The sequence below is a fragment of the Gracilinanus agilis genome, chromosome 3, assembly GCF_016433145.1.
Source record: "Gracilinanus agilis isolate LMUSP501 chromosome 3, AgileGrace, whole genome shotgun sequence".
NCBI lineage: Eukaryota > Metazoa > Chordata > Mammalia > Didelphimorphia > Didelphidae > Gracilinanus > Gracilinanus agilis.
In genome coordinates, this window is record NC_058132.1 from 668,613,784 (window position 1) to 668,639,015 (window position 25,232).

At 40.2% G+C, this 25,232-nt stretch overlaps 1 protein-coding gene across 1 annotated transcript in view; it reads right to left on the minus strand.

Annotated features, from left to right (window-relative positions):
* Positions 1-2,909: 2,909 nt before the first annotated feature.
* The window catches only part of MECOM (MDS1 and EVI1 complex locus), a 50,145-nt gene continuing 27,822 nt past the window's right edge, over positions 2,910-25,232 (minus strand). The window contains exons 6-12 of the mRNA XM_044670935.1: positions 20,169-20,335; positions 19,006-19,083; positions 16,052-16,221; positions 14,419-14,563; positions 10,710-10,946; positions 9,132-9,312; positions 2,910-4,517 (exon numbers count right to left, since the gene is read on the minus strand). Of these exons, the coding sequence (XP_044526870.1) occupies positions 4,383-4,517; positions 9,132-9,312; positions 10,710-10,946; positions 14,419-14,563; positions 16,052-16,221; positions 19,006-19,083; positions 20,169-20,335 (1,113 nt within the window). The 3' untranslated portion in view covers positions 2,910-4,382. The remainder of the gene's footprint in view (positions 4,518-9,131; positions 9,313-10,709; positions 10,947-14,418; positions 14,564-16,051; positions 16,222-19,005; positions 19,084-20,168; positions 20,336-25,232) is intronic.

Genomic DNA, 25,232 nt, shown 5'->3' on the forward strand with positions numbered 1-25,232 from the left:
GTGTGACCTACAGGAGGAGGAGGAGGAGTTAATCTAGATCCATTTAGCTTGCTCTCTCTCTCTTTAGACAATATCCTAATTTACCAAGGTCATAATCATTTATTTTTGTTAAGAATAATCTGCTTTTGACATACACTATGCAAGGAGAGTTCAAAACCTGGAGCAACCCCCTCTATCCTCAATGGGACTTTAAGATATTGAGATAGAAACACAAACCATTAATAACCTTCAAAAATTATCCATCTGCAACCAATCAGAGAAGTGCAAAAGAAAACTCAAAATAACACTCAACAGATTGGAAAAAATAAATCCTTCTAAGGAAGACACTTGATGGTGGTGAGGCCATGGAAAGGTTGGTGTACTTGTTAATTGATGGTAGAGGAGCAAATTCAGAGACTATTTGGAGGATTATAATTGGGTAATGTGTGATAAAATTTATAAAAATAAATAATTATTTGCTTGAAGAATATATCATGAAAATGTTGTCAAAAATATTTTAGCTTTTAACTCAAAGAACATTATTCTGGCTATAAAATCAGCTGAGCATAACCTAAGTGCCCAACAAAACTAGAATACTTTTTAAAAATATTCTATCTTTCCCAACTCCATGTAAAAACTATTTTAACTTTTTTTTTAAGATTTGAGTTCTAAATTCTCTCTCCTACTACCTTTCTTCCACCTCACTGAAATGATAAGCAATTTGATAAAGCTTATACATGTGTAATCATGCAAAACATATTTCTATATAAGTCATGTTGGAAAAGGAAAAAAATGTTTTTTAAAAGTATGCTTTAATATGCATTTGGAGTCCTTTAGTCTTTCTCTGAAGATGGATAGCATTTTTCAGCATGAGTTCTTTGGAATTGTCTCCACTGGTGGCACTGCTAAGAATAGCTAAGTGTAAGAGGGAAATAAGTTTTAAAGCATTTTGGAAGCAGGAACTGAGATTCCAACCTGGAACACAGTGGACTCTCTCTAAAAGGGAGTTGGGGTTTGGAAGGAGTTGGGAAACCACTGACCAGAGAGACCTGTGGATTTGGGTATCTCTAAACTACACCTGGGACCTTACGACTAGCAGGATCAAGTAGAGGTTGAGATTTCTGACTTACTTGGTGGACAAGCAAAGTCAATCCCCCTGATTTTCCTCTGAAGAGTTATTTGGCTGGTTCCTGTGCTCTTGGAGTATTACTTGGACTACTACTGATCAAGACCTATTGACCATCTATGTGAGATCCCATTTGTCCCTTGTGTCTTAGCTGCTTGTTTAGTGTAGTGTAGGGATTTCACAGATCTTCAGCTTTTAACCCTGAATTTGATCCTTAGTGTTTTAGGCTAAGTGTGACCTCTTTCATCATCTCTAACCCTATAATCTGTATTAAACCTGTATTTTATAATTCTTTGGTCCCAGTCTACCCACTTGTTAGTTTCATAGACTCCCAGGTTTAGGTGGGTCTGTGGTGGCAGTTGGTATCAACTGCCAATCCATAACCTCCCATTCCTTGTACTTTGGTGGGGTTTGTGTTTCCCCAGTTTGTTAGTTCCGGTCTGTTATCCCTGTCCAGTCAGTCCTCCTTCTCCCCTTTCTCTAAACCCAGTAATATTTAAGTTACCCACAAGTGTTTTCCCATAAGTCATTCATAGTTGATCATTGAACAATATTGATATTGTTGTTACTGTATATAATGTTCTCCTAGTTCTCCTTACTTCCTTTTGAATCAGTTAATGTAAATCTTTACAGGTTTTTTCTGAAATCAACTTACTCATTATTTCTTATAGCATAATAGTATTCCATCACAATCAAACGCCAAAACTTGTTCAGTCATTCCAACAGGGAAATGTTTAAACAATTGCACGAGTTTATGTAATGGAATACAATTGAAATCAGTGAATATGAGGAACACAAAAAATATGAAAAGACCATTACAAAATAATGCAAAGGAATAAAAAACAATTAGAAGACAAGTTAGCAAGAACCATTCAAGAGGGCAAGTGAATGAAAAGGAATTGATGAACCAAGAATCTTGAGGAATTCATGGTCTTTCTTATTGCTGTTTAGTTGTGTGTCACTCTTCATGACTCTATGGAGTCGAGCATACCAATCCATCCATGGGTTTTTTTGGGGGAAATATACTGGTTTGCCATTTCCTTCTCCAATGGATTAAGGAAAACTGAGGTTGTTACTTGTCCAGGGTCACACATCCAGATTTGAACTCAGGTCTTCCTCTCTCCAGGTCCAGTGCTCCATTTCCTGAGCCACTTAGCTGCCCCAGTTAGGTACTTAATAAATGCTTATTGAGATTGTGAGAGTGACTGAATGATATTTTGTGCAATTAAATTAGTTGAGGTGGACATGTTTACAGAATTATTTTAATGAGCAGAATCAATGTCCAGTATCCAGTAACTATAGACCATGAAGGAATCTTAACATCACCCCAAAATGCTTGTTTTTCATATTAGAGAAGAGAAGCTTAGAATTGAGACTTGTCTGTGATCATACAGCTCTTAAAAGACAAAGGAGGGATGTAAGCCCAAGGGCTGCACTTCATACTGAATTATGCTACTCCCATTTTAAATATTAAAGAAGCTCAATACTTTAGAAATACAAAAGAAAAATAAATAAATCTTAAAGGAATGCTACAAGGCCATGAGTGCATGATTGATTCAACTTTGCCTTTTCAGGATGACTAGGAACTGTCCAGCATTCATTCCCTCATCCCCTTTTGGTAGAGAACTGCTTAGATTATTGAAGCATGAGGTCAAAAAGGAACTTTTTAAAAATCCCTCTCTTCATGAGAACTTTTTAAAAAATGGCCACCATTTAAAATCTCAAAAGATGACACTCAACCTGTGAGTCATGGCAGGTAGTGGTGGGAGGGAGAAGGAAGAACGATGAGAGTGGAAAACGACTCTTCGTTTTTGTAATCCTTTATTTTTTTTTAGTTGCTCCTCCCATAGTAATGTACTGAAATGCATAACAGTTACATTGTACAAAGCATTTGAAGAAAAGTACCTCAACTTGCCGATTATTTCAAAATGAGATTACAAACAGAAAGAAAACAAATCTGAGCCCTTGCTGAAGGGCAAAATAACTGAATACAGTCCATTCTTTCTTTCCTTCTTTTAACATAGGTCTGAAACACTTCATCTTACAAATAGGATTAACATGAACATAACATCACACAAGCTTGCAGACAACCAGCATAAAATATTGGATACAGTTTTAATCAGAAGAATCATGCTTTCATGAAGAAATCATAACTGTTTATACAATTGAATCAGTTTACGGTTTTACAAAAACTAAGTTGCATCTATTCGTTATTTAGTTCATTAAAAGGAAAAAAAATTGAAATGAACAAAGAGAGAGAGAGAGAGAAAAAAAAAAAAAAGGAATGTTAAGAAAAACACTGCTTGGCACTCCCGTGCACACAGGTGAATTTGCCTGGCTCCTTGAAAGGCAGAATGGGGGTGTGCCTCGGACATCATAAAATAGTGGCAGAATTGGAACAGTGCTATTTTAATCAACAAACAACAGTTTGCCAAGAAATAAATACATGATACATACAACACAAAAAAAAGAAATTAAACATTAAAAAACAGTGACATGATTGTCTAAAATTAAAATGTTATTACAATGATTTGGCAAACATTTTATTAGTGGTACAGCGGTACTGGGGTGATGAATAGGTTATTTCACGGACGGAACCTCTGTGAGCATTGAACATCCATAGTTTACAATATACACATACCCTTTATGTATTTTTTTTCCCCTAAACAATGTAGTTAAGAAGGCAAAAGTTAAGGTGGGAAAAAGAACCCAAAGTACTCCCTGTTGTCAGTTTCTACAATAATCGAGTGTGCATTTCATAGGACTAATTCAGTCTTTGAAGGGTTAAATTACATAAAGCTTTAACAAAGAGGGAAAAAAAATAATGTAGATAAAAGCAACTGTTCCCAATCACGTGTCGAATGAGCTGGTACAAAAGAATCAGTTTCTTGATTTCTAAAGGAGTGCTCCTATGTGTATCAATGCCACCGTTTCAAACTCCCTCCCTCATCCCACCCCCACCCGCCTGCCCCAGCGTGGGGTGAACTGGAAGATGCCTCTGGCCCACCAAGGTTTTCATTCTTTGAGTTGCATTGACCCTCCAGAAGTCAGCAGCTGCCTTTGCTGTGCAAAACAAAATATTGAGAATAAATAGTTTCTTTTTTTCATTTTCTTTCTTTTTTTTTTAAAATTATTCAGTTTAAGGTCACCAGACTTTAAAGGGGTGACCCAGCAGATTTATAAGGCATTCTGCTCAGCAGTCTTTTAAATAGTCCCCTACGGAGGAGCCGTGCTACTGGACTGGACTTGGTCCCAATTCTGGTCGGACGTCACCGGGTCATACGTGGCTGAGGGATTGGATGGCACTGGATTCTGCAGCAGCCCTTGCCATACTGTGCCACATGTTGGGAGAACCATGAGATGGAGAGTGGAGGGAGTCCTTGTCCGAGAGGGACAACATCATAGCATAGGCCTGTGAGGAAAAACGAGAGTCGAGATGAGCTTTATCTGAAAAAAAAATCTCCAAAAATATTAATAAGACAATCATGGATCCATCCTCTTGTCACTGAATCCAAAGGCCATTGAGCATAGACCCACAGAGTGTTAGAATTTGGAGGGACCTTAGAGATTAGCCAGTGGAACTAATTTCCTTTTACAGAAGAAGGAAACTGAGGCACACAGTGGTTGAATGCCTTGCTGAGGGTCATACAAGCCAACCAGGAACAGGCGGGGCTCCAGACTCCTAGGTCAAGCTCTGTTCCATCACATTTTATGACTTCCTAAGTGAGGAAACTCAAAAATTTGAAAGTAGACGTAAAATTAAAAAAAAAAAAGATTTTAAAGCCAAAAAGCCAGAACTTTCTGACCAACTTATGAGCTAGTACCTGCCTGGCAAAAAGCAGACAGGGGTTCTCAGGGAGGAAATGAGATCTCTTCCCTATCGCCATGCCAAGTCCTGAATAACACTTCAGTGCATCCCAGCTTGATGCCAAAGAAAATATCCCAACGCAATATTTAAGCCTTGACTTGCGAGTGAACTTTTCACTGCTGATTTGCCAATGTTGGTCTCATCACTGAATTGGCTTGTCATGCTAGGCTTGATGTGGAATCACTGAGAGTCCTGCCAAAGACATTCCACCATCCTTGGTAAACAAGAGGAAAATGTTTTTGTTGTTAGGCAGCATTTTTATTACTCTGAGTCGTGTTAAGACATGTAGCTGGGCTACGAGTCTTGCTGTCACCAAAACGAAGTCATGGCAGCCAAGGACGGGACTCATCCATGCTACCCCCAACCCAAATGTATCCAGGGTGACTCTTCTGTGGGTGAATCGCCCTAGCAACACCTCAAAAGCCACAGGGATGCTATTTTCAATCTCAACCTTACCCGACCGATCTAGATATGTATACATATCTTTAGGATTTGGGGGAAATTAGAAGCATCCTTGAGCTCTTGCCAAGCTCCACTTGGAGACTCATAAGGATGAAGTTATGAAATAGCACGGCTGAAGGCTCTTGTGCCGAAATGGGTCAATTTGTGAAGGGCCTGAACATGTGGAAATTAGTAGTTGGGACCTCTTCAAAGAAAAGATTAATTCAGGGTTTAGAAAAATAACAAAAATAATCTTTAAAACGTTCTTGTATTATTAAAGACAATTTAGATGGAGAGAGGACTGGACCAAAAGTCTAGAAACAAGGGTTCTAATTCTAGTTCCAGTATCACTTAACTGGGTGACCTAAGGCAAATTATTTAATCCCTCCCTATTTTAGTTCCTTTCTGGTAAAATTAAGGGACTTATGGATCCAGCCTCTCTAACAAATATGGACAAAAATAAACCTGAATTAGTTACTAGTTATTTTTTAAAAAATATTAATTCATCCAAGAGTTTAAGAGGGAAAATCAATTATTAATGAATGTTCGGTCAGTTTTCCAAATATGTGTATATTCAAAAGTTTATACTTTACAGAAAGTATACATCTCTATGTGGATGTGGATGTGCAAGTTATAGATTTTGTTTCTTTAAATACATCAATAATTAACTTCACTGGCCCCAGATCTATATATTTGTCTAATTCCAGGGTTCCAAATAGCAAATGGACAAATGGACAGTCCCCCTTTCCCTTCATTTTTACATAGAAGACTATATATATATGTTTCATGCTAATTTAAGTGTGGCTGGTCCAGTCTCCAAACCTAATTCCATCTCTTTGCTTTATGTCAGGACTAAGCATGGGCCACTGATACTTCTCTTTTGTAAGCTACACATCGCTTGCAAAGAGCCAGGCAGGGTTGCCTCCATAACTGCCTACTTACACGCTAATTCAAAAGAATAATGTAGGTTCGTTACTGTCTTCAGAATTTCAGAAAACAATAGAAAAATGAAAGTATTGAGTACTTAGTTATGTCATCTTCAAACACGGAGGGGCAGAAATTGCATTGTTAGAGATCTCAAATTGGAAAGTTCTTGGCTTTGCCCCTTAAAGTTTATGTGACTTGCTGTTATAGATCACCCCCCTGGGGCTCAACATCCCCAGCTCTCAATTAGGAAGAGGGACTGGATGGCCACTAAGGTTCATTCCAGCCTTAAATTCTGGGATCCTCCGGGGCGGATTCTGAAATTAGCCCTGAGTCACTCAGACTTTCTTGAAACAAAAAATGTTCTGCGTTTTGATAGAGACTAAAAAAACATATAACTCTTTTCCTTGGGAGACACAGCTTCAAAAGTCATAATATTAATGGAAGCAGACTTGTGAGTGGTAGAAGGCGGTCCCTCAAGAGAATAGACAACAGAGGAAATCCTTACTTCTTTGGAGGATGCCTAGCCTTTTCTGTGGTCACACTAAGGAATGGGCGGCCACATCGAAGGGTCCTCAAGAAAATATCCAATTTAACAGACATTTTCTTACCATCTGCTATAGATCAAACACAAACACAATAGGGATACAAAGACAAAGATCAAATAATATTTGCCTTCAAGGGGCTTACATTCTATCATGGGATATTGGTCAATTTATATTTTGGAGAAGGTGAGAACATTAATAATTCTCGGGTTCAGAGTCTTCCCATAGGAAATAGCCTTGAAGGAAGCTAAGGATTCCAAGAGGCAGGTGGAGAAGAAAACTGTACGCCAGGCATGAGGGAGAAGAAAGAGCAGCAGAAAGAAATGGAATGCTAAGTGTGGGGAACAGTTACCAGGTCAATTTGTTAGATTATAGAATAAATGAAAGGAATTAATGTGGCATAAATTGGAAAAAGGTAGGTGGAGCCAGACTGTAACGGTCTCTAAATTCTAAGCTGAGGGATGTGTACTTTATTTTTCAAGACAAAAGAGAGCCAGTGAATCATCTTGAGCAGGGGAGCAACACTGTCCTATCTGTACCTTAGGAAACTTTCTTTGGCAGCTGGATGGAAGATGGCTTAGAGAAAGGAAAGACTGGAAACAGCAATCCCAAGACTCATCCTGTACCTCTTTCTAAGCCTACTGAACTTTCTAGCACCCATTGGGTTTGCAATGACCCTCAGACATGCTTCTTGCTACAAGACAACTAGTGAAGTCGGGGAAAATGGGGCCAGAGAAAACTGAAACCATGAATGGCTCCAAATATATAGAAAGAATTGAAGGGGAAGGCGTGAGAGATTGGAGAAGAAGAAAGCCAATGGCCTGCCCCGTCCCTGGTCTCTTCTCTTCAGGGCACCATAGAACAGTAGAAACAATTGTTCGTTTGGATTCAGAAGACCTGAGTCAACTCCTAGCTTGATTAACAATGATTTGTTTGGCTTTGGACAATTCATTTTCTCTGGGTGTCTGTTTCCTCATTTACCAGAGATGACCTGTACCTCACCCTACTTAACATTATTATCATTATTATGATATCACAATATCCCCATTTTCCCTGTCGATTGGATTAATTGTATAATTGTTGCATTTGGGTAGAATCTTTACTGTTGTGTAAAAATGGAAACTGAGTCTCATCAGAGAAATAATTAGAGTCTCCCATCAGCTCTAAATACCAAAGGATTTGATGAGTGCTGGGGGGACCAAAAATGTGTAGCTGAGTATCAATCATTTAGAATGATAACAGTTACCTCCCCTTCTTGCCCCCATCTCTCCTCTCTCCAGGTCCACTACTCAGACATTTAAGTATTAATAATAATGTATTAATTAGTTAGTTAATTAATTAATTAAGTAATAAATAATGTAATAAGTATTAATAATAATAAGCATTAAGTAATAATAATAATAATGATGATGATGACGATGTAGCTAGCATTTCTATAGTGCTTTAAGACTGAAAAGCACTTTACGTATCTTATTTAACCCTTAAAATAATTCTGGGAGGCAGGCCATATTATTATCCCTATTTTACAGATAAGAAACCTAAGGCTAAGAGATTGGGTGACTTGCCCAAGGTCACATAGCCAGGAATTATCTGGGGCCAAATCTGAATTCCCATCTTTCTGACTCCAAATCTAGCACTGTGCCGCCTAGATGCCTCGCTGTACCAGAGAAGAGCCAGCTGTAAAGCATTTTACTGAGCATGAGGAAGGACACACATTAACCAGAGCAGAGAACCCCTGCCTTCCAGGATCTCCTTATCAATTCACTTAGAGAGACATTATGCAAAGTCAAAACACCTGGAGAGTCCTTTCAAGGCAATCAGTGAAGCAAGCAAAACATGGCATTCTAGCCTCAAGATGGAAGGAATTTGCTATGAAATCCAAAAGGTATTCAGTGTAAAATTCAAAGGACATCATAAATTTGGAGGAGGGAGATTGTTAGTTAAGGAATCCCTCCTGAAAGGTGTCTTGCCCCTTGGCTGCTGAGAACAAGGAAAGAGGGACCAGCAAAGCCTCTGGCTTTTCTCCTGGTAACTATCTACCCCAGATTCCATCATTACAAGGCAGTGACTTTGGAGGAGACATGATCATTTGGGGGGTGGGGGTGGGGAGCATCCATGAGCTTCTTGGCCTCTGGAGCCATGGAAGAAAAGTAACATTTGGGGGAGTTTTTGTTTTTTGGTTTTTTTTTCCCATGCACACACATTGCCAACACTTTTCTCTGAAGTCAAAACCTGGGGAAATATTCACCTGTGACTTGGACTTTCTGTATAGCGGCTGTTTAAGGTCCTCTGGCAGGTGGGAAGCACTACAAGACAGCTCAGCTTCATTATATTGAGTCTCGTCCATTTTCCTCATTTTGAGGCTATCTGTGAAGTATCTTATATGATCTAAAGCAGAAAGTCCACTTTTATACTCCTCCTCTTTATACCTAAAATGAACCAATGGGGAAGCTTAGTGGGTTGTTTTTTTTTCTCAAGTTTGTCAATCAATCACATCTCTTTTCATATGAGCTTCTATAATTGGCAAGACCTTAGATCCCTAGGTTTCAGCAGGAGGCACGGTTTCTCCGTCTTCAGGTCCTTTGAAGCTGGTTACAAACATACCATTTGAAAAAAACACCTTCCTCTAACATCAGTTAATAGCCTTGGTGAAGAAGGATGGATGTGGGACGAAGACAAACTTCAATGACATGCTAAGTAAATAAGGCAGGAGAGGCTCATTTCCTAGCCCAGCCTGGCTTTTATGGAACAAATACAGAACCCAGGCTGCCTTATTTTATCTAAGTAAAAATGGGGGGAAAAACTCCAAATGTAATTTTTTTCCCAGAACGTTTCCATTTTTAATCACTCACGGGGGAAGCGACTATGATATGATTGTTGATGTGTTCTTGACACTCATGCAAAATTCTGCCTGTGATTCTTGATGGCTACCAATCGGGGGCACCACAATGAACTCCAAGGAATCACAATTGCAGACGACCCCAGTAAGCAATGGAAAGATATATGATGGGCATGAGTGAGGCATAGAATATTCCTAAGGAGAATTTGCACCCAAGAAGTGGGAAAAGAAACAACGTAAAAGGTGTATCCAAGGAATGGGTGATTAGGAAAGGAGGTGGGGTGGCCATGAAGTGAGAGTGAGGGATAGCAGATAGATGGTCCCAGGGCAGCCCCGGGGCCATATGGTGGTAAAAAATAAATAAAGACCTACAGGAAGGCCTTCAGTGCACTAGGTGGACCCTCCATGGAGTTATGAGTGGACACAGAAAAGATGAGTCATAAAGAATGAGATGTTTTAGATGGGTAGCAACCTGCTCTGACAATGGCTAGGATCAAGGGTCCACTGGAGTATTAGATAGCCATAATAGATCCTGTAAAGACAGCTTATTCATCTATTGAATAAAGGAAAGATCTGCAAATTACTTGATCAAACAATGTAAAAAATAAGTCAGATCACTAAGGACAGGATTCACAATATCTACAATGGTTAAATTAACTGGATAATTCCTAAATCTCCACTTTTGTTTTGGTCACTATAAGCTTAGTCTTAGAAAATTGCCATCAACTACCATCCTCATGCCATTTTCTTTAGTAGTGCCTAACACAAATTTATCACAGTTCCATAAATATAAATGTATTTATATGCTTAGAGACCTTATCTACTCACACAATGCAATTTTATTAGCTTTCATTATTACTGATTATTTCAAATACATCACTCACAAATCAAAGCAATATATCGCTTCCATAAAAAATAAGAAAGTAGAAATCATAATGACTTCTATATTCCATGATGGTTTAACTGGACAACAAGGTTCTGACTGACCTGCTTGGGGACGTCTTACAGTTCATTTCCAGAGCACTGGTTTCTTCATAGTCATCTTCAGGGTTTCCTTCATGCAGATTGCTTGAAACTGGTTCCTTTCCTTGTTTCCCTGTCATGTCACTTTCTTCATCTTCTTCATCCAACAACGCCTCATCATCTCCCTCTTCATCATCCAGCAAGTCTGAATTCTGTCCAGCCACCAGGATCTTATCATCCTGAAAGTGGCTTCCATTCATCCTTGAAGAGAATGAAAATGAAATCAATCAATAAACAAGTAAATGAATTAATAAATTGGCTGGCATTAGGAAACTCCAAGCAAAGTTTTATTATCAAAATCTTGAAAAAACCTGCTTTATATAGTCAATACAATTATGGAGAAATCTTCTTTCTTATATTCCTTAGACACTGTAAGGAGACATGATCACTTTAAAAATAAAGAGATCAAAGTAAAAACCATAACGTGATGTCCTCACTTCTATAATAAGACAATCTAGAATCTGAATTAGAAAAATCATTTCAAATTGGGGCCAAGTAGAATAAGCCTAATCTCTTTCCCAAATGATAGTTCTCCAGATACTGGTCAACTGATAACATGTTTCATGTTGTATTCTCTTCCCAAGGCTAAAATCTTCCATTTCCTCCAACCAAACTTCCAACCTGGTACTCTGGAATCCAATTGTTATGCTATTTATAGAATGATGGAATTAGATGTTAAATCCATCAGTCAATCAATCAACCAACATTTATTAAGCACTTCCTATAGTCCAGGCACCAGGATAAGCATCAGGGACATAAAGTCTAAAAGGAAATAGTCCTAGTTCTCCAGAAGCTAACAGTCATTAACCAGTTTATCTCCCTCCTTTGATGGGTTTCTGTGAACTCCCCAAGGCCAAAGTAATTGCAGCAGAACCAAAACTAGAAACCAAGTCCACTGATCACCATTCTAAAGTCCCGTCCACTCCACCAAGCCACCTAATTAATGTATCGATTAAGAAACAAAATTAAATTTAAAAAAACTCCAAAATGAGTAAGTAGATGAATAAAGTTTACGATTGTTCTTTTTTATATCATAACGATCAGATCTGTCCAATCCACCCTGGGTTTTTTTTTTCCTATGTAATAAAAATCAGTACAGCTCAGCCTCACAATCTCAGGAAAAGAAGAAACAAAGGACCAGAAAATTCTAAGGAAACAGGAAGAGATGAAGAAGAAACCGCTAAGTCAAATCTTTATCAAACTAATTACATAACAAATATATTTCCCTTTTTTAAAATCAAAGAACGATGTGAACCTGCCCTAGAATGATAGAAAATACAATCTTTCTTCAGAGATGCCAAGTAAGTAGCTGACCCTAATCTTGTCGTTTGCAGGGAACACTGAAGGAAAGCAAAGTAGGATCGGTCACAAGATTGTCACTAGAGTCAAAGGGATCCTCGAAGGCACCTCGTCCAGTGGCCCTATTTTAGAGGCAGGAACCTGAAGTCCAGACAGAGGAAGAGACTTGCCCGAGCCTCAGAGGCAGATTTGAACCCAGGTTTGCTGGGCTCCCTGCTCCAGAGATACTGTGCCACTCAATAAGACCGTTGTTCATTATGCTTTCAAAGCCGGCCATTCCCAGAGGATACAATATTCATCCAAAACAATCTGATGTGCCAAATTAAGAAAGGAAACCCTGGATGAGTCATCATACTCTCTACTTACATCCTGTTTCGGGTATGCTGGGGCCAGATGTTTGCACATACACACTGATCACCAATTAAGAACTTAAAATGGGACTTGACCTTGCCTGCTTCAAACGGCATTTCCTCCCCCTTACATTCCACTTCGGTATCACTGGGACTGTGTAATTAAAATAGGAATCACTCTGCGAGGCTGCCATCAGTCACCAGCGCCTGATGATGGCTTTGGACGAAAGAAAGCAGGCTGAAAGATGCTTTCAATTGTAGACACTGACAAGTTGGAGCTTCCATCAAATTTCCTCGTGCCCTTGAAGGTTCATGCATGCACCAAATTTGACATGCTTTTCAATCTGAAACACGCTAGGTTTCTGATTTCCTTTCTTCTTGGTTGGCCACATTTTTATCCTAGCTGAATAATCAGAAGTGGCTCTAGGCTTTTTAGATGACTTTGGGAAATTCTCTGTATTCAAATGCATTTACCCCAAATCTACTCTGATGGGTAAAGAACGGGAAGACGTTTCCTTCCTTAGCTCTGCCAACAGGTAAGAGGAAGGAGGAGGCAGCTAGGTGGCAAAAGTGGAGAGAGTGCTAGACCTGGAGTCGGGGAGAACCAAGTTGAAATCTGGCTTCAGACATTAGCTGTGTGACCCTGAGTGAGTCACTCTAACTATTTTTGCCTCAGTTTCCTCATCTGTAAAATGTAGATCATAATAGCATCCATCTCCCAGGGCTATTGTGAGGACCAACTGAGATAAGAATTGTAAAGCACTTAGCACAGTGCCTGGCATATAAGCACTTAAAAACATTTACTATTGTCATTATTAATAAATTATCTCTGTTATGACTTTATTTTAGTCTCTAATACCCAGTTCATTTTGAGGACTGGGTTCTTTCTGTCCATGATGCCTAGCACAGTAACCAATAAACGAATGATGATGGTAGCAATAACAATAATAAAGATCAAAATAAGAGGGTTAATACAAGAACACAAGATCTAACTAAATAAACTACATCCAGCAATTTACACTTAATGTTCGCAGTTGCCAAGGCTAAACCACTTCAGGGTAGGGATTTCAAAGGACAGCCCTGTTTACCAGACAGCCACAAGCATAGCAATCACTCAGTCAGTAATAATGGAGCCTTTTACACTGGTCCTCTTGAATTAGCCAAATAATTCCTGACTGGCAATTAATTTTCTGTTTATTTTTGAGGTGGGATGAGTTCTCTCCATCGTTTCATGTCTATTAGAGAGCCATTAAATTCATGTCCACCACCCTGGTTGAGGGCCTCCTCACCTTTCACTTGGACTATTGTAATGTTCTCCTAACTGGTCTCCTTGTCTTCATCTCTCCCCAATTAGTGCCACAGTCCACATACTCATCAAATTATTATTCTTAAATCATAGTTTGATGATAGATAGATGGAAAGATGGAAAGATGAATAGAGAGATAGAGAGATGGATAGACAGAGAGATAGATGGAGAGATGGAGAGATGGATGGAGAGATGAAGAGATATATGGATGGAGAGATGGAGAGATAGATAGATAGATAGATAGATAGATAGATAGATAGATAGATAAAGAGATAGATGAGATAGATGAAGAGATAGAGAGATGGATGGAGAGATAGAGAGATGGAGAGATAGAGAGATAGAGAGATAGATGGATGGAGAGATGGAGAGATAGACAGATAGATAGATATAGATATCACTTCCTATTCAAAAAAGGTTTCTGACTCCTTAATGCCCCAATGATAACATAATTATCTATGTACATGTTGGTCCCACCCCCCATCCCACAGGACATAAGCTCTTTGAAGAAAGGATAGTTTATTTTTGTCTCTATATTTCCCCCTCTTTGCACAGTCCCTAGAACCAAATAAATGCTTAATAAAAGTTCTAGATGGATTAAATTTAACAAATTACATTACATTTCATTCACACTCATGGCCGGGTTCACAACTTTTTAAAAAATTATTTTTCATGGAAAAAAAATTCCTCCCACCCTGAAGCCATAGCAGTCATGCTTTACCTCTCCTCAGCATTCCTTGGCGACTGGTGACTATGGTTGCTGTTTCCAATGAAATTTCGAATTTCTGTGAAGTAAGAATCCTCTTTGTCATCCAAGATGGCACCTGTGCTTTCCAGTTCAGAATGAGGCGATGATGTCGCAGTACCTAAGGGGAGGAAGAGTCCTTTTGGATAAAAGATGCAATTCAATCGGAATAGTTGTACCTGAACCCAGACTTTCTGGATTCAGTTAGTGCCATTTGGCTATTAGAAGGGCCGAAATCAGAGTCGGGGTTCTACCCAACATAAACAAATAGGTTCTCCCCAAAATTCTGTTGAACTGTCTCTAGGCAGCGTTGGAAGGACTCTGACTCCTGATGGTCACTACAACCATCATTCAGGTATCCTCCATGAATTCTTGAAGAATTTCATGATGGGTTTAGTGGGGAAGGAAGGGGATCTTTGTGACAGTAAAATGTAAACGCCTTGTTGTCTCTGTTGAAGCGTGTCTGACTCTTCACGACCCCGTTTGAGGTTTTCTTGGCAGATACCATAGTGGTTTACTATTTCCCTCCTCCAGTTCATTTTACAGATAAGGAAACTGAGGCTCCAGGAAAATTTTAACAAACTTTCTGAAGTCACATGAAGACATGGCACAGCTGGGATTCAAACAGTTCTGTAACTCGGTGAAGTTTCAGAACCATCCTGAGTCACAAGTAACTTATGACCTAAAAGAACAGTTCTAGACATTCATTTTGAGTACCAACATCTAAGAACATTTCGGTGTCTTTTCAAAGAATGAATTCTGTTTCCCAGTCACAAACAACTACAAATACATATATACACTTCTACATATTTTATTTACATATGTGTATGTGTTTACATACATATATATGATATACATTCAGGTATATCTGACCCAATCTCATTCATGCATTCTTTAAAATAACCCTAAAAGAGAACCTCAGGCCCATATCAAAAATCTACATCTATACTTCATACAGTGGCAAAATATCTCTGAACCCCATCCTGGAAAGGATAGATGAGAATTCTGTGAGGTGTTTGCCAGAAAAGACAACTGCCCGGACAGAGACATGCTTTATTGAATAGTTTAACAATAAACTCTAATCTAGATTGTCCCCTGACCTGCTCTGAAGCCCTGGGGAGATCCAGAAGACATTGCCCATGGATGTCCATCTGGTCACCCATCCTACTACAACCCAAGTCTTGTTTTTCATACATTGATCAGCTCCCAAGGTGAAAGGCTGCTCCCCCATCACCTCTGCTTTGCCCAGGACCTGTCCCTTCTGAGTTTGCTCCACAACAAAAGGTTAAATTCTTGGGGGTTCCAATCATTTTATTTGTTTCATTGTATCCCCAGAATCTGGTACAGTGCCTGCTGCACAGACTCTCTCGGATTCTGACCGCCTACAGAGAGGGATACAATAAGGCTCCAGATTCATCAACCCAATGGAAGTACCTCAGATGGTTGGACTAATTCATGACGTGATACGAAATAAAACGAGAAGCCCAACTGGAATTCGCTGGGAACACAGCCATAAGATTTCCAGTTCACTTAGCCTCTAACACCACATCTCTTAAAATATAAGCCAAAGGGTTTGTTTTCCAGCCTATTGAGAAAATGGGTCACCTACCAGACATGTTCCCATTCTCATGTTTCTTCAAGTGTCTGTCTAAGTTGGTCTGTTGGCCAAAACACCGGTCACATAAGTGACATTTGAAAGGTTTCTCCTTATTGTGGATGTTGCGCACATGCCGCTGTAAGTTGGAAGATATGCTGAATGATCGATCGCAGTATTTGCATCTGAAACGAACAAAACAGGTCCAAGACATTTTCAGTCAAAACAAAGGGTGTTTCTTTTAATCCAGAGAACACAGTATAAGCTCCATGAGAGCCGCTGGAGACCTCAAAGAAAAGGTCTGTACGCACGTAGAAGCTTGCCTGATAATCTCTCCTTTGCCTTCATTCCAACAATTCCATTTTCCATGGCATCTCCTTTCCTTTACAAGTTAGCTCGAGTACTACCTTCGACAGGAAGCTGATCCACACCACCCAGCTCCTCAAGTGACTTTAAAAGTGACTAAAGGGATCTCTGGCAGTCTAATCTAAGGACTGTGGCTCTGGTCATCCATCCTACCATTTCCAGTTGCTAGTGGTTACTTTTTATTTATCAATCAGGTCCCAAAGTGAAAGGCTGCTCCCCCATCATGAGAAAAACCTTCACTTTGTCAAGAACCTGTCCCTTCTGAATTTGGACCCCAACAAAAGGTGAATTTCTTGGGAGTTCAGATTATTTAATTTGTTCTTTCGTATCTATTTAGTATTTATTCTACATCTGTCTGATAAATATTCATTATTATACATGTCTCTTCATAAGAGAATGCAAGATCCCTGAGGGCTGGGGCTATTTCATTCTTGTCTTTGTGTCCTCCACACCTGGAACAGTACCTGACACATGGTAGGCATTTTTAAATGCTGGTGGATTGATTGATGGAAAAAGGTTCTTTTTCTATCTGCTGCATTTTAGAGAAGCAAGATAGGTGAGCTTAAAGTCACACTATGATACCACGGCAATTCCAGTCCTCCTACTCAACTGCTGTTATGTTTTTAAATCACTTTTATGAAAAAAAAAACAATATTTATTGCCTGAAATGAGTTAGGCAAATTAACTCTAATATTTTCAAAGTACTCCTTGCCAAGTTAAGGAATTTAAAAAGTAAATCACAATTCTGTTACTTTATGTCCTGCCAATATAACACAATTAAACACTTTGTGAGGAGAAAAAAATAACAAGAAATAAATTCCCTCTAATATTCAAATAAGGTAAGGCCATTTTTTCTCTGTTCAAAATCATAGTCTGATTAAATCTTTTCTTGAGGAATTAGCTTTCTTGATTGGCAATCCCGAAGGAAATTTCATTTATCTTCCCCAACCCAGCAATAAACAATTCAAGTCTTTAATACTGTGCCAACGTGAGAAGTGGAGTCTATCACTTGTGTACCAGAAGCATCAATTTTCATACTCCAGAGTGATTTGGGGGCCCTGAAGCCTTCACTGGATTGCTCCTTAAGCATTACTAAGCTGTGCTAGAGCTACTCCAAATTCCTTTTCTGGCTCATGACCAAGAGCTTTTGATGTGAGCCCCCTTCCCTCTTTTTCAGTCCTTCTATTTTGTTTTTGACACTGAACAAGATCGTTGTTCCCCAATAGCAATGATCTATTTTGTCGATCAGAGCTTTATCAGTGCTTAGGCTGGGAAACCATCATTTACTTCAAAGTATCTCTCGAGTAAGGAATGAATCAGATACAAAATCCTGTTCTGTTTCCCTTATCATGGAAGTGTGAGAAAGAAAAAAGAAAAAGAAAAAGGGTTTCCCCCCCCCCTTTCTTTCTAACTCTCCTTTCTCATTATGAGGAGGCAGAAAGTACATTTTTTCCTCTTCTTTTATTTCTTAAGATAATAAATTCATTTTTACCCAAGAGATCCTTAATTTAGAATTTCAGAGGTGATGACCGCAGAGCTCTAAAGCATATGTGTGTAGGGGTGGGGATGTGTGTGTGTGTTTGTATAAGTCCTTCCTCTCCTTCACTTTTATTCAGAATGTAGCCTGACATAGTAGAAGAGTGAGGTTCATATCCCTTCCCTGGTGATTTCTATCCTCATCACTTCTGGCAAGTCATTCAACCTGTGTGGGCCTCAGTTTCCTCATATGCAAAATAAAAGGATTAGATTACATGACCTCTGAGGTCCTTCCAGCTTGAGATCTTTAATCCTGTTATTTCAGATTGTTTTCCTCACACACATTCTCTCTCTCTCTCTCTCTCTCTCTCTCTCTCTCTCTCTCTCTCTCTGTCTTTTCTTATTCTCTTTTCTTTCTCTTACATTATCACTCTCATTTCTCTCTCTCTTCCTCTCTGTCTCTCTCTCTCTGTCTCTGTGTGTCTCTCTCTCTTCCTCCCTCTTTCTCTCTGTCTCTCTCTCTCTGTATCTCTCTGTCTCTCTCTCTCTCTTCCTCTCTTTCTCTCTCTCTCTCTTCCTCTCTTTCTCTCTCTCTGTCTCTCTCTGTGTGTCTCTGTGTCTCTCTCTCTTCCTCTCTCTTTCTCTCCCTCTGTCTCTCTCTCTCTGTGTCTCTGTGTCACTCTTCCTCTCTCTTTCTCTCTCTCTGTCTCTCTGTCTCTATCATCTTTCTGTCTTTGTCTGTCTGTCTGTCTGCCTGTTTGTCTGTCTGTCTGTCTCTCTCTCTCTCTCTCTCTCTCTCTCTCGCTCTCGCTCTCGCTCTCGCTCTCGCTCTCGCTCTCGCTCTCGCTCTTGCTCTCTCTCTCTCATCTTGTTAATCATATATTATCTCATTTGACCCTCCAGCAACTCTGGGAGGTAGATATCATTTTCTCCACTTTTTACCAATGGAGTAACCCAGGGCAGTTAGAATTTCAGTGATTTGCCTAGCTGGGCACCTCCCTGTGGACCCCATTCCCAGTCAAATTTCACACATCTCTCAAATGGTCCCTTTGAAACATACCATCAATACACACACATCCATTATTGTGAGGATTAAAAGAAAAATGAAGCAAAATGTATCATCCAACCTGTATGGCTGCTCTCCAGTATGAGTCCTCAAGTGACGTGTTAGGTTTGCTGATCTCGGGAAAATCTTGCCACAATATCTGTTATTAAAAAATATTTGTATGAGAACGTCATCACTGTAGTCTTTTTTTTCACCCCATTTGACCTGCACAACAAACCAGATGCCTAATCCTAATGTAATTAATCCTGCATGTCTTCAGCATTTAAAATTTGAAAAGAAAAAAACAAACCGCCTTGGGCAATCAACAGTTCTCCACACGATGGCCCCATTGCTGGGTGGGGTGGAACGTGGGCACAAGTAAGCAATTAAGGAAAATGGGCTTTTGTTGGGATGACCCCCAAACTCCATTTTTATGAACTCCACGTCTCTCCCGTTCACAAGATTGAACTTGGATGGGATGGGAGGGGGAAATGATGAGTAGTTTGTGATTTCGGTCTGATGTAAACCGATTTCAAACGTTTCAACTCATTTTCCAAGTCAGCCAAAGTGACAATGCGCCGTACGTTGAGCTGTATCAGATCAGACAAGACTGGAGGACCTCATCCATCAAGGTATGCTCCTATAAAAGCTTTCCTTGAGAGAAGGTGACATGTTTTCCAAAAGAACAGATAAATGGATATGCCTGCATCAGATAGCACAGCTCTCCGGGGGCCAGTCAGAAATGATAAAGTTAATTAGAACAAAAACAGGCTGCAGATTGCTAGGATCCTCTACCAGCCCAGGCCATACGATTCCTTCACCAACATGGCGCACGGCTGGCTTTGCTCCTGCTTGTCACGACTGCTCGTTTCTGGATGCCTGAGAACAGGGGGACTGAGGTTTGTAACAAAAATAATGAACTAGGAGAGAAAATTCACCAATATCCAAGGGAAGGGGAAACAGAAGAAGCAGAGAGAATGTAGAATATTTTCAGCCTCATTCTTCCAAACTTTGAGTGGCCTGGTTTGTGCATCCCTCACATAATCTAGAACCCCATTTTCATGTCTCATTAAATAAAGAGGACTTTGAGAGACTACAGACCTCCCGAGATCTCTACTGATTATTCAATCTGTAATCATGAATCTATATAATATCATATAATCAGTAATTCCATCAAGAATCATTTCCAAAGTAAACAAAGGGGAAGGATCTTGGGAAAGCCCGTCATAATTAATTGGCAGTTACCTGCAAGTATACCGTTCCTTGCCTTTCCGAAGCAGGTTCTCAGGCAGAGCATTCGGAGGGGCTCTGAAGTTGAACATGGAGGGAACCGATTGGATGAGTTCGTTGCCTTCTGGTTTCAGAGCACTAAAACTCTCGAGCTTTTCAGCCATATTTTCAATGGCGGACATCTGAGAATTTAAAAATGCAATTTGATCAGTGGTCAGGCACCTTTTCTACGGCTAAAAGTAACGATGATAAGCACGACGATGACCATAATGAATCATCTGGATCAGTTTAAGGGGGACAGAGTGATAGAGGGATCCCAAGTATTATCGCCCCATTTGACTTGTGTAACAAACTTTCAGGAGGGTGCTAAGTCCCAAGCAGGACTGAGAACAGATATTTCTACAGTTTGGGCCATCTTTTATAGTCCTTTCATCTCTCTTCTGCCCTGCTCTGTTCCCATCTCCTGCCCAAGGAGAACCCCATCAGCTCAGTTACTGTTCCTGAGAAGCCACCCTAGCATTAAAAGGGGAAGGCAAGGTGAAGAACATCTTTAGGCAGAATCTAAGATGCCAGGGGTGTACCGGTAAATGTTTAACAAGAGGCTCTCCAGAGTACAAAGAACAAAACAAACCCTGCTCACAATGAGCTTCCATTCTAACGAGAAAGACAAGTACATATAAAAATATAGACAAAAATAAAAGTGTTCTTGTTATTCAGTTGTGCTGACTCTTTTTGGCAAAGATCATGGAGTGGTTTGCCTTTTCCTTCTTCAGCTCATTTTACAGGTGTTGCAACTGAGGCATACAGGGCAAAAGTGACTTGTCCAGAGTCACTCAATTAGTAAGTGACAGAGGCCAGATTTGAACCCAGGCCTTCCTGACTCTAGGCCTGGCACTCTATCTACTTTGCCACCTAGTTGCCCCAGACAAAAATAAATATAAAGTTTATACTGGCATCTAGACATATATATGCATGCATGTGTATTTACATACATATATATACACACATACAAAGTAGTTGGGTAAAAAGTAATTTGGAATGATAGGGCTAGGAATTATTATTCTAGGTGAGATTACAGAAACCTTTGTGTCTCTGGATTTATTAGTCTCTGTTGGGTGTGTAGGTCCAGATATGTGACTTCATGAGGACTCCCCACCCCAAACCAAGGCAGATCTCTCTAAAATTTGCCTAGAACCCCAAGAATGACATGTCCAAGGTCACACAAAAAGGTGTCAGAGGCAGATGTTGAACCCAGATCTTGCTTAAATGTTTCCTTTTGTGATTATATTCCATTTACACTGTACATATTTGAATTGTAGATAGTTGTTTGCATGTGGAGTGACCCCGACCTCATAAAGGGCAAGTATTTGGAGGCTTTGTATATTTATACAGTGCCTGTCACATATTAAGTCCTTAATAATGCTTATTGACTGACCTTCTAAGTCCTAGCTGGTGTTCTATCTACTGTGCTCCACTGCCCTTATTTTGGTACCCTCTCAAGGGATGCTTTGGCCGCCATTTTTAAAAGCTAACATTCTTGTGGGCATCCTCAGTTGGCAGGATCCTCTCCTCTCATCTGCTCCTGCCAAAGTCATCCTAAGTGTTGGCTTCATTTAAGAAGAGGCTTAGAACTCAGATTGGGGTAGGGAGGAAGCCAACTCTCAAAGCATGGCACTGAATCACTCGTTTCTGCATTTTCCACATTCTCATTCTCTGTAGTTCTTAAAGAAAATTCTACAAGGACCACCCAAGGACAGAACAGAGACCAGCAAAGGAGGGAAGTAAGGGTGGTGGGGGGAAAAGGGGGACCCCAGGGGAAGGCACAAGATGGGGTGCCAAAGTGACTCCCGACAAAGGAATGCCACAATTGGCCACATCACAGCTGATAGGTGCTATAGGGAGAGACAGGCACCGACTCCTTGGAGCCCGAGGGAGAAAGGAAAAAAACATATTTCATATTTAAGTGGGAAATGAATGAAACGTAGGCTCTATAGACACAAGGCGACACAGGATGCCATTTGTTTCTGAAACCAGACAGGGGCTACGGCAGGGTGAGCCGAATTCAATTCTCTCCTTACCAAGCAAATATCCTAGGCTTGATGGTCCAAATGACTATTCATGTTCTAGTTAGCTCTGGGTGATGGTAGTGTTTCTCCCCACCCCCCCTTTAGCCCCTGGCCCGGCCTGCCCTCCCATTTCATGCTCAGACTCTTAATGCGAGCTACAAATTGCAACGTACAGGGTACCACTGCCAATTCGCCAAATGTCTTTCATCAAACACTGTGCAAAGAAAAAAAAATCTCAGAGGGAAGTCAAGATACATTTACTTGTCAGACGGCAAATGTGAAAGCATGGCGAGGCAGTCGGGGCTCTGAGCTCAGGGGTTTGATTCATAATCACTCAGCTGCTAAAACATTCTGCACAGATGCGAGTGGACAGCACATTTGTCAATATGAAAGATTCTGACGTGTGCTGATCACAGGGCAGAGAGATGCGATGATGATGGCCCTCGGAGAGGGGGCGATTCTGGCTCGACAGAGAGCTGGCATTCGCAGCCTCCCGTGCCCAGCCTCAGCCTTTTTCTAGACGACCTTGGAGTTTGTTTATTCAAAATCCATCTGTAGAAAGACTTGATGGGGTTTTTACGGTACTGAGTCTTTTTTAATTCTTCCTTGTAAAAATCCAGGGTGATAGCCTACTCCTGGGGAATAAATGAAGGAAAATGGTGTTTGGCCTTCCAGCTGGTCAGCAAGAACGAACAAGAACAAGGCTGGTGGCAATCTTGTGGGTCTTTTCACTGGTAATGGCCATAAAGCGTTTCAGGCACGTATACTTAATATTTGAGTAAATGATCAGTTCCTGCCTCCAGAAAGCTCCCATTCCGGTGGGGGAGACAGCATGTAAAAAGCTAGGCCCATACAAGATAAATATGGAGTAGAAGGAGGTCCCCTGAGTTTCATTATCTTGTGATGCTCAATCATTTTCGGACCAACTACCTACCCCAAGTGCCACCCCCAAAGACACGGAATCCAACAGTCATCCATCTCTGGGAAATACCTTCCATTTTACATTTAAAACTGCCTCGTGGTGCCTCTTAACTGTCCTTAGTTCTGCTCTCCTAGTCCCACAAAGGAAAAGCATTCCAAGTTACTGAAGGCAATCGGCTGTTTTGGAAAAGGTTTCTTGCTTTAAGAGTGACTATTTAAGAATGTGACTCTATATGCCTCCAACCTTTCCTGTTCTAAAAATCCTCTCACCGTAAGAAGAAGAAATATTCTGGGGCTGGCTGCTGAGTAATGGGGATAATAGGGGAAAGAATGGAAGGAAAATTATTCTTTCCTTCCCCTCTCCCTAAACCCCTTTTTCTTCTTCTAAGTTTGCTGGTGCAAAAAGAAAAATGAGATGAAGGGGATGAGATAGGAAAGATGGAGCTGTGGAAAGAGTAAAGGGCAGCTGACTACTTACACACACACACACACACACACACACACACACACACACACTCTCTCTCTCTCTCTCTCTCTCTCTCTCTCTCTCTCTCTCTCTCTCACTCTAGATTCCCTCTACTCATTGCCAGGTACTTGATGGAGACACATAAAAGTTATCATTGAATCCTGCCCTTCATCTTTATTCATGTTTACCATGTTACTAGTTTGCCTCGCTTGCCCAAAAGCTGGCATTCCCCCAAAGGAAGTCGGGTGCCAAGGTTTGCTGGGGGAACAGAAGGGGCACCCCAAGGTGACTCTAACCCTAGACACCCAGCCTCTCCTGGCATCCAGACCCTTCTCGACATGGAACCAAAGATAAGGCTATCTGTTCCCTGAGGGGAAGGGGGATGATCTACATAGGTACTAGGGAGTTTGGGGACATACATTCCACCAAGTTTTATTCTGTCGTTTAAAAGCTAACACAAAATGAGATCCGGCATCTTGGAGGAATGGCCCTGAACTACAGCCAGGGATATGGATAGTTTTCTGTAACTTACATGACAATATGATGAGGAGAAAGGAAAGGAAAAGAATAAATAAGAAAAGGAGGGAAAAAAGGAGAAAGAAGAAGGAGAAAAGAGGAGATGGAGAAAGATGCCAGAGAGAAGGAAGACAAGATGGAAATGGAGGCAGAAAAGGAAGAGGAAGAGGAGAAAAGTTGGGGCACAAGTCACACTATATATATATTCAGAAATGTCACTGCTTTGTCATCCATTAAAGTCTTCTAATCTCTGATCAGTAAATGACTTTACATGGAATATTTTTTTATTTACACGTCTATAACAGTTGTTGATGCTATCAGCAACTAGACTCTGGAAAAGGAAGTTGTTTCACTCCCCTTCTTGGCCCCTAAGAGGCTATTAACCTTATATTGACGCAAACTCCTATGTAGTCACAATTCCCCAGCTCCTGCCCCCAAATGCAGACATTAGTCTGATAAAACGAGCACTTTTATAAACATTTCGGCAGGCAAGATATCAACAGGGCCCAGAACATTTATCATAAAATTTATTATACAGCAGCTGAAAATTGGTGACATAAATAGAGTACTTTCCCTTTAAAATGATGACTGTGATAAGCTGATTACATATAAACGATAGCCCCAACGGTGCCATGAATTACATGACCTTGGCTTTCACAAATTGGATGACTTCGGGTGTTATCTTAAAACAACCAACTCTCCGAAATAACTTATGGGAAAAGTTTGTCCATCTAAGTTTTCTATTTTTATGTGCTTCATATCTTGACAAATCTCAACATCATGACCATGAAATCTAAGCTTTTATTTAAAAGACAGGAACAAAGATTGACCTCCTTTGTGGAATTACCCTCAACAATCATAATTATGAAATTGTTTGGCTTTTACGAACATAGAAAAGTGAGTAAAACAAATTATCCATTATGTCTAGCAATTCGTGTTTAATAATATACATCCAGTGATTCTCACATTAGTGGGGCCGAATGATCTGAAATCATTTCTAAATAAGTTCAGTGGCAATGTTAACAATCAAAGGAAGCATAGGAAAAATGAAATCGCAACTAGCTGTTTAAATTTGAGAGGTAGCTTTAACCCATAGAACTAGAAGGGCAC